Below are 9,965 nucleotides of genomic sequence, written 5' to 3' on the forward strand. Positions count from 1 at the left end.
ATCTTTGATTTTATTTTCCACTGCACTGCAAATGTTTTTTCCTCATGAAGTCTTTCCACGTCTGGCACCAGCGGAGACATTCCAAGTCGCAGGATGGCGTCCAAGTGTCTGTCCGTAATTTTGTCTCGGTACTTGGACTTATTCATTTTCATCAGAGCCAATGTTTACTGGCGTGCGTTGCGTCGGTGCTACCAAACTGAACGGCCCAAAAGCAAGCATTGTGATGTATAAGTGGCAAAGTTTCCTTGGCTATTCTCTCATAAAACGCAGCAAGAGTGTGGTTGGCAAAGAATCATTGAATAGCAGAATTAGCCTGAATATCCACTTGCAAATCTTCATCATTAAGACCTCTCAAATCCATAAGTGGGCCATGAGTTTGTCACCCCTGCTTTAGGGCGAACGCCGACATCTCATTCAAATGAAATTGAAATATACTATCACACTGAAATATACTATCTTCAGACATGTGTGTCTCATGTCAGGCAAATCAACAACACCTCCTCAAGCAGTAATCTAAAATGTCTGGGCCAGATAAGATAGCACTGGTGATCTCACTGCCGGAAACACCCACTGACGGGTACTATACCTGGTCAACACCGGGGCTGAGTATTTAAGGCTCAACGCTGCTGCCACAGAGTTGTCAGTGCACTTTTCCTGCCCAACGCCACCATGTCGAAGCGCCCTTCACCCTCTCCTTCGCCCACTCCGAAGGCCAGGAAGCCTTGGACACACTTGACGGACGAGGAAAAGCAGTACATCTTAGACTGCCATAATCGGGGCGACATGCAAACGAAAATAGCCGTGTCTATAGGAAGGCCCATAGGAACCATCTCTGCCTTTCTCAAGAGATGCAGGCAGCAAAATGTTTCTCCCGGGGCAGCATTGGAGATGTCGATGAATAGTGAGTACCAATGTGTTCGGTGTTGAAATTCTCAATGTTTTAAATACTAACATGATAATGCATTTTAGCATCAAACTAATTATATTTTGCTTTTCCTTTCCTTACTTTTTTATTTTAAAATTTCCCTCTTAATCGTCTTCCTCGTTGCCATCGTCGAGTATAAGTAAATCATGTTTAAATGTTCACATATTTTGAACACAGTCCGGTTCTGTGCTGCTGAACCTCCCTCCGCACATTCGAAACAGTAGGTCTCTTGTTTCATTGCTCACGTTCCTCTGATTTTTCTCAAACATACATTCCAGAAATTTAGTTCACTAATATACTATATATTTACTATTCCACTAGTAGAGTAGTTTTCCCTCACTGACAGCAAAACACCAGAGAAAGGTAACAAACCATTCTCACAATATTCATTGCTACCTGGAGACGGTATTGTGATGGACAAATTACTTCAGATTTCTGCTCCCAATTACAGATCCTGCCTTCTGTATTATTGTTCTGCATTATTTTTTCAATAATTGTTGTTCTTATAAAATCTATAATAAGTGTCTGCAGAGTGCATGTATATGAAAGAAATTCCCAGTAGCGGGAATGTTGTGAAAAAAAAATCCTTAGCAGGTTCATGTTGTATTTTGCCACTTCAGCCTCTGGGGAGTCATTAGTGATTTAGTTCATTTATTCATTTACTGATTTAGTATTTATTCTTGTATGGACTAAGATGAGTTTATTTGTTCGTTATTTCAGTATTCAGCTTTGTGTTTAACTGGTGAAGGAAAAGCTTCTCACTTGTGTTTAGGAGGCCTGCCGACGGCCACCACTGTTGGCGCGGCAACACGCTCCATCACTTAATTTACCTAATTAATCTTTTTTTCAGATCAATTTACTGAAAATTAACGGTTATGAAAAATAAAATCGAACAAAAAGTCGCATATAATAAAAAGTAAAGAATCAAATTATTTGAAATGTGCATATTTAGCATAAGCAAGCATACAGGTATTATATCAGCACCTCAAAGCCGTAGGGCAATTGGTAAAGACACCCAGGCGCTCCGCCCTTTAAGAGATATCAAAGTGACAGCCTACGCACACCATCTGTAACTCTGGGACGTGCTGGACCGCGCATGCGCATTTGTTCTTTTAGAAACAGCTACGCCCTGTTAACATTTGACAAGTTACAACCGAACTACGGAATCACCGCTCTCGTCACTGCCGCTGCCTCCCAAAATCACAAATAGCTACCTCAGAGAGACTGTTTCGGAGTAATGAGTTTTTGTCCATCACAGGTTCAAGGGCTAATGCGTCAGAAATGAGTTCCTAGCCCACGCACAGATATCCCGTATGCTTCAATTATTATAACTATTATTATTATTATTATTATTATTATTATTAATATAATTATCATTATTATTATCATTATTTTTATTAATAATATTATTATATCTTAGAAGCAGTACAAGGCGCATTTCGTATAAACATATTTTCTTTTGCACAGGTGAAGATGGGGACATTACTGAAATGTTCCGAGAGAGCATTGAGCGGAGCGGGTACTCCCGGAAGCAAGTTCTCAGTTTCCAAAAGACGGGACTGATCTGCAATATGATGTCTCAGCTCACCGACACGTCTGCGTTCAAAGCCGACCGCGTCACATTGGTCATCGGTGGAAATGCCGAGGGTGACTGGAAACTGAAGCCTCTTCTGGTCTATCACACGGACACCCCCAGGGCTCTGAAGGGCTACATCAAGGAACACTTCCCCGTCGTCTGGAAGGCTCAACCCGAGCTACTGGTGACGAATGACATTCTCCAGAGCTACGTGGTTGGCTACCTCTCTTCAGCTTGCACGGAGTATGCCATGGCAAATAAACTCCCCAACAAGTTTTTGCTGATTCTTGATAGTTATTTAGCTAACTCCCCACTCCACTGGATGAGTCAATGGGCTGAAAATATCGAGGTGCAGTTCTTGCCTTATCACATGCAGCCCATGGAAGAGGGTGTGACTGACATATTCAGGCGATATTATCAACGGAGGGTGATGCAGCAACTAGTGAAGGCAATGAATGAGGAAAGGAAAACTTCAGAAGTATTCTGGAGGCAATACACCATCAAGAAGGCAATCCACAACATCTCTCATTCCTGGAATCAAGTGGAAGGGTCTGTTATGAATGGCGTCTGGTACAAGGTGTGGCAAGAGGCAGTCCACGGCCCTAGGGGGTTCCAAGAAGTCGAGGATCATCGGCAGCAGTTGAGCAGTGATATCGTGCAGTTCTTCCATCAGGCAGGAATGCAGCAGGTGGACCAGGTGGGCGTTGAGGTGCTGCTCGCTAGCCATGCAGAGGTCACGAGCGATGAAGAGGACGTCCAGCTGTTGCCGCAGGAAGCCGAAGATCCTGACCTGCCGCAGGAGGCACAGGGGCTTATCAAAACTAAGCTGAAAGAGCTGCTGGACGGGATCAACAAGGCCAGTGCCATTGCTGAAAGCCAAGACTTAAACATGTCTAGATCAGACAAGTTTTCTCAAGCCCTGGAGAGTGCCGCGCAGCACTACCAGAAAATATATGAAGAGCTGTGATTCTTCGTGCGCTGTACGTGACATGATGAGAAGAGGGAGCGAGGCGATACAGAACTGATTATTTTCAAACAAATAATGTACAGAATTTGTTTACTACATTAATTTGATTTTCAGACATGCTTTGTACACATCCACACCACGAGAGCTGCTGTGAAGCGTCACCTATACAATTACATAGTGTCATTGATCTTTGATTTCTGCGTTATAATAAAAAAAATAGGTTGATCATATCTAGGAGAAATTTCTCTGTCGCCTGTCAATATACACAGGCACTTTCTCGATGAAACTGTGAAAAAATCGCCATGAATTAATAGGCATAAACATTTACTATGTATCCTCCCTGTCTGTGATTTATGCTTGTATTGTTTATTTTCAGTAAATTTGAATAGCTTTTCATTATACTTCTAATCTACGGTGATACTCTTGTTCATAATAAGCCTGTGCAAATTGGGTCAAGAAAATTGATATTGGACCAGTTTAGTAATTATTCTCGTCTTAAATAAAATCTTCATACACCTTGCAGAAAGCTTAACACAATAAATCTTACGTGGGTATTAGGGATGGCTGTCATCATGTTTGATTTCCGTATAGCCTTTGTTGTTCGAGAATTTGATTGCATGAACTAAATTGCGTTGGAAAGTAAAAAGGTCTGGTCGGGGCTAATTGTTACAAGGTGTGGAATGCAAAGAAAGGTCCCGTGAGGAATGCAGAAGTGGGGGATGATTGTTATGTATGCCGCCTCTGTGATTCTAATGTTGACTGAAAAAGGAGTAACAATACCTGGCCCAGCTTGAAGGAGGAAGGATCAGCTTTTATAACAGATCATTATTGATCTTGAGCAAGTTTTGTTCTGTCTCCAAGTTTCCCGTTATCACTTAACGGAAATTATGTTTCTTTACTTAATGATTTACTGTATTACCTATATTGAATTGTTAATTGGTGTTTCCAATAAAGCTTTTTTCATTTTATATTTGTAATAACTTACCCGATGGTCTGTAACAACATGCCTCGCGTATGGAGTAAGTTGCATACAATGATTTAACACTACATATCTTGCTATTTCTCAGGAATGAAATAAGATACAATGTTTCTGCTTAATGTTTGAAATAATACATAGACATGATGAACTTTCAGCAGTGGGATTTTTTTTTTTAAATTACCGTGTATAGTTTTTCATGGGCAGCAAAAATGCCTTACTGGATCCCACAAGCACAGTGCGAGATGCGTGACTACCTACTGTTAGAATGAGTGCTTAGTGTTCTTCCTCAAATAAAATTATAAAATATTAAAATAAAGATAAAATCAAGTAGCAAAGCAAGATGATTTACACACACACACACACACACACACACACACACACACACACACACACACACACACACACACACACACACACACACACACACACACACATATTATCTCTCTCTCTCTCTCTCTCTCTCTCCTCCTCCTTCTCCTCCTCCTCCACCTCCTTCTTTTCCTCTTCTTCTTCCTTTTCTTCTGCCTCCTCCTCCTCCTCTTCCTCCTCCTCCTCGTCCCCGCCCCAAAGAAACGGTCTGGGCTTATTCACACGAAATCAGCATAAATATTACATTATTATGGTAATGTTCGGTTGCAGCGCGGAGCTCCCGGGGCGACCAGAGGAGCAACATGCGTCGTGGTCTTGTTGCTTGTGTGTTTTATGGATCTGATGAAGACGAAGAGAAGGAGACACCGAGGGAGGAGAGAAGAGTTGGGGGAGTGGGAAGAGGAGGGGTGTGAAAGAGGAGGAAGGCAGGCAGATGGGTGAAAGAAAGGGAGGTAGGGAGAGATTGAGGGAGGTGTTATGGGTGAGGAATGGGTGAGGAAGGGAAGAAAGGGCGAAAGAAAGGGAAGGAGGGAAGGGTTATAAGTGAAAAAAAGTGGAGTAAGTTAAAAGAGAGGTGGAAGAAAGAGAGGTGGGAGGCATTATGGGAATAGAAAAGTGAAGTAAGTTAAAAAGGGTGAAAGAAAGGAAGGGAGGGAGGGATTATGGGCGAAGAAAAGGGGAGATGATGGAAGAAAGGGTGAAAGAAAGGAAGGGAGGGAGGGATTATGGGCGAAGAAAAGGGGAGTGAGCGAAGAAAGGGTGAAAGAAAGGAAGGGAGGGAAGGAATATGGGTAAGTAAAGGGGAGTGAGGGAAGAAAGGGTGAAAGAAGAGAGGGGGAAAGGGATTATTAGGAAAGAAAACGGGGTTGAGGGAAGAAATGGTGAAAGAATGGAGTTAGAGAGGAAGGGCAGGAGGGAGGAAGGGAAAAACTGGCGCGAAACAAGAAGAGAGCGAGTAAAATAATAAAGTAAGGGAGAAGTGTGAAGGTAAAGGAAAGGAATGAGTGAGGGAGTGAGGGAGGAGAGAAGGGAGTGAGTGAGAGTAAAAATGAGATAACTGAGGTACCTGAAAGATAGATAAATAGATAATGGAGAGAGAGAGAGAGAGATGGGAAAGAAGGACATACGGTGGGAAAGGAGGCCAGATGATGAGGAGGGAGGGAGGGAGCACACACACACACACACACACACACACACACACACACACACACACACACACACACACACACACACACACACACACACACACACACACACACACGTAAGGGTAATGGCCGTGGGAAGACTAACAAACACACGCACGTACCCACAGCGTTATCTCAATCCGCTCTGATAATATATATAACAAGATTAAACGTCAAATCTCTCTCTCTCTCTCTCCCATTTTTCCTCTTCACTCTTCATCTCTCCTCTCCCTCTTTCCTATCCTCCTCCTCCCTCTTCCCTTTTCCTTTTTTTTTAAACCCCATCTCTTCCTCCCTCTTTCCCTTCAGCTCTTCTCTCTCTTCATTTTCACTTTCCCTCTTTCTAGATCTCTTTCCTACCATTTTCCCTCCTTTTCCTGCTTGCTCCAATATCCCTTTCCTTTTCTTTACTTTTCCTCTCTTCCTCTCCCTCACCTTTATCACTATCCTGTTTCCCTTTTCCCTATCTTTCTCCCCCTTCACTTTGTCCCTTTCTCTCCTTCCTCTCACTTCTTTCCCTCTCATTTTTCCTCCTTATTTTTTCCTCTCCTTCCTCTTTCCCTTCCTCCTTCACTCCACTCCTTGTTTCCTCCTTCCTCTCCCTTCTCTCTCTCCTTCCCTTTCCTTTTCTCTCTCTGCTTGAGAGAGAGAGAGAGAGAGAGAGAGAGAGAGAGAGAGAGAGAGAGAGAGAGAGAGAGAGAGAGAGAGAGAGAGAGAGAGAGAGAGAGAGAGAGAGAGAGAGAGAGAGAGAGAGAGAGAGAGAGAGAGAGAGAGAGAGAGAGAGAACGCCGGGAGTCAGAGGGGTGAGTGAGGGGAGAGAGAAATGTGAGGGGTGTGTAAGGGTGGGGTGACGGGGGTGAGGGGGTTGAGGGGATGTGGGGGTAACTACACCCTGACAAACTTAGTAAGTAAAGTCGGGGGGACCGTCAGGAGTTTAGCCAAGTTTGCCGGAGGGGGGGAGGAGGGTAAGAGAGAGAGAGAGAGAGAGAGAGAGAGAGAGAGAGAGAGAGAGAGAGAGAGAGAGAGAGAGAGAGAGAGAGAGAGATAGAGAGAGAGAGAGAGAGAGAGAGAGAGAGAGAGAGAGAGAGAGAGAGAGAGAGAGAGAGAGAGAGAGAGAGAGAGAGAGAGAGGATGATGATGATGATTATTGGGGAGTTCTGTTCTGAGAGAGAGGGAGAGAGAGACTTAGCACCCCCTCCTTTTATCAATCTCCCTCCAACATCTCCCTTTTTCATCCTTAATACCATCTCTCCCCTTCTTCTCCCCAACCACCAATACCTCCTTCTTCCCCTCCCTTTCCCCACCTCTTCCGCTAACCCCTCCCTTCCCCTTCCTCTCATTATCTACCATCCTCTCTTTCCCTCCCCTTCTCTTCACCTCTCCTCCATCTCCCTTCTGCCATCGCCTCATCATCCTCCCCTTTCACCAATCCTCTTCCTTCAACCCTTTCAACAACCCCTCTTCCCTCTTCCCCTCCCCTCTTTCCTACCTCTTCCACTTTCCCCTCTTCTTTCCCTTCATCAACCCCTCTTTCCTTTTGCCCTCCTCTCCCCCCACCACCCCTCCCTTTCCCTCCTCCTTACTTTTCACCAACCCCTTTTCCTTCTCCCCCTCCACTTACCCCTCGCTCTCCCTTCCCCTTTTCCACCAACCTCTCTTCCTCCTCCCCTTCCTTCTTCCACCATCCCCTCTTCAGGATCTCTTCCGCCAATCCCTCTTCCTTTCCCCCTTCTATCAACTCCTCTTCCTTTCCCTTTCCACCAACCCCTCTTCCTTCTTCCCTCCCCTCCCCCCTCCCCCCCCCACTAAGAGCTCCCCTAAATGGATCCCACGATTAAGTCTGTTAATCCCGCGTTTAACTTCTTAAAATCCTTCCCCAAAAAATCCCTTAACTTCGCCGTGCTTAACTTAACTGTTGGCGCCAAGAAAGGGGGGAGGGTCAAGGGAAAGGGGAGGGGCGGGGAGGGGGGGAGGGATGACTCGCTTCAGGGCACGGCAAACATCCGAGGCTCGTGGTGGTGGTGGTGGTGGTGGGGTGGAGGAAACAGTGGTGATGGGGGTGGTGATGATGGTGGTAGTCGGGGTGGTGATGGTTGTGGTGGTTTGGGGGATTCTGGTGGTTGGGGTGATGATCGTAGTGGTGGTGGTGGAGGTGATGATGGTGGTGGTGGTGGAGGTGATGGGGTGGAGGAAATAGTGGTGATGGGGGTGGTGATGATGGTGGTAGTCGGGGTGGTGATGGTTGTGGTGGTTTGGGGGATTCTGATGGTTGGGGTGATGATCGTAGTGGTGGTGGTGGTAGTAGTAGTAGTGGTGGTGAAAAAAGGGATGGCGATGGTGAGGGTAGTGGTAGGTGTCGTGGTAAAGAAAGTAGTGGTTGTTAGTGGTAGTGATGGTGGTGGAGGAGGCGATTCGAGTGTTGTTATTGTTGTTGTTGCCGATTTTTTTTCTGTGTGTGTGTGTGTGTGTGTGTGTGTGTGTGGTAACGATGCTTATTTGAATGTAAACGGTTTCATATTATTCTTCGGCACTCTCTCTTTCCATTTCCTTTGCCACGCTCATTTTTTTTTTCCGTTTATTTTGTCACGCTTAATCTGAAAACGAGCGGTGTTTCCAAGTCCGTAGAAAGAGCCGCGGGGTAATTTTCACACGGTACACACACACACAAACACACAAACACCGCGTTGATCGCCCCGAATGGTCTGTTTGCCGCCCAAGACACTCTGTTTGCCGTCCATGAAAATTTATTTACCCTCGCGGGTGTTGTGTTTGCCCGGCCGGTCACCAAACAGGCCGATGTCTAACTAATGAGCTGAGAATATCGCCCCCCCTCTCCCCCCTTCTCCCTATCAGATCCTCTTCCTCTTCCTTTTTCCTCTCCTCGCCCTCTTCATCCAGCCTCCTCTACCCCCTATTAGACCCTCTTCTTCTTTATCTTTCTCTCATCTTCCTCTTCATCCACCTTCCCCTCCCCTTTTAGCCCCTCTTCCTCTTCCTCCTTTCTTTCCTCTCCTCGCCCTCTTCATCCAGCCTCCCCTTCCCCTTTCAGCCCCTCTTCCTCTTCCTCTTTCTTTCCTCTCATTGTCCTCTTCATCCAGCCTTCCTATACCCCCTATCAGACCCTCTTCCTCCTCCTCTTCCCCTCTTATCTCATCTTCCTTTTCATTCCTCTCTATTTCCCAACAAGCTGCTCTTCGTCTTTCTCTAAATCTTCTCCCACTTCTTCATCCCTCTTCCAGACTCCTCTCATCAGACTCTGACTATACACTCTTCTTGCTTTTTTTCTCCATTCCTCAATTCGTCCTCACTCTTCTTCCTTCAGAGACACGCACACTGACCTGCTTCATGCCTTCTCTGATCCTCCTTTCCTTCCTCCTTTCATTTTCCCTATTTCTTACCCTTCGTTTTCTTTTCTTTTCTTTCCCTTCCATTATTTCCCAGTATGTTGGTTTCTAAGAGATGCCAACATACACACTAGACAGCTCTCCTACACACTCACTCACACTCACTCACTTCTCTCTCTCCCTTTCCCATATAATCCGAACACCATTTTTCCCTCTCTTTCCCCTCCTTCATTTCCCTCCCTTAGAGTGACACGTGCTCAGCTCCAAGACGTGCAAACACATTCTAATCTACCTTATACGTTCTTTCTTCTCCTCCTCCTCTATCTCCTCCCTTTCCCCCTCTTTTTCCCATCTCTGGCTTTCCCTCCCTCCTTTTCCTCCTCCTCCTCAGGCTCTCTTCCCTCCTCCTCCACCTCCCTTTCCCCTCGTTTCCCACCTCTGCCTCTTCCTCATGTTCTTTTCCTCCTCTCTTCTCCCCTCCTCCATCTCCTCCCATTTCCACCACGCTGACTCTTACTTCTCCTCCTCCTCCTCTTTCTCCTCTATCTTCTACTTTTCCCCTCTGCCTCTCTCTTATTCCTTCTCATCATCTACTCTTCTCCTCCATCTCCTCACTTTCCC

General features: G+C 45.6%; 1 protein-coding gene across 1 annotated transcript; it reads left to right on the forward strand.

Moving 5' to 3' along the window:
* The first annotated feature begins 623 nt into the window (after positions 1-623).
* Positions 624-4,436, forward strand: LOC126995598 (tigger transposable element-derived protein 1-like). The gene is made up of 2 exons (XM_050855294.1): positions 624-901; positions 2,393-4,436. The coding sequence occupies exons 1-2, from the start codon at positions 670-672 to the stop codon at positions 3,466-3,468; spliced, it is 1,308 nt and encodes a 435-aa protein (XP_050711251.1). The 5' UTR covers positions 624-669; the 3' UTR covers positions 3,469-4,436.
* The last annotated feature ends 5,529 nt before the right edge of the window (positions 4,437-9,965 follow it).

Source organism: Eriocheir sinensis, chromosome 8 (genome assembly GCF_024679095.1).
Source record: "Eriocheir sinensis breed Jianghai 21 chromosome 8, ASM2467909v1, whole genome shotgun sequence".
In the NCBI taxonomy this organism is placed as follows: Eukaryota; Metazoa; Arthropoda; class Malacostraca; order Decapoda; family Varunidae; genus Eriocheir; species Eriocheir sinensis.

What these genes read in the sequence shown, in the direction of transcription:
- LOC126995598 (XM_050855294.1), top strand. Translation starts at nt 670, where the DNA reads ATGTCGAAGCGCCCTTCACCCTCTCCTTCGCCCACTCCGAAGGCCAGG. An exon ending in ATTGGAGATGTCGATGAATA is followed by an intron (nt 902 to 2,392) that starts GTGAGTACCAAT and finishes TCTTTTGCACAG; the next exon opens with GTGAAGATGGGGACATTACT.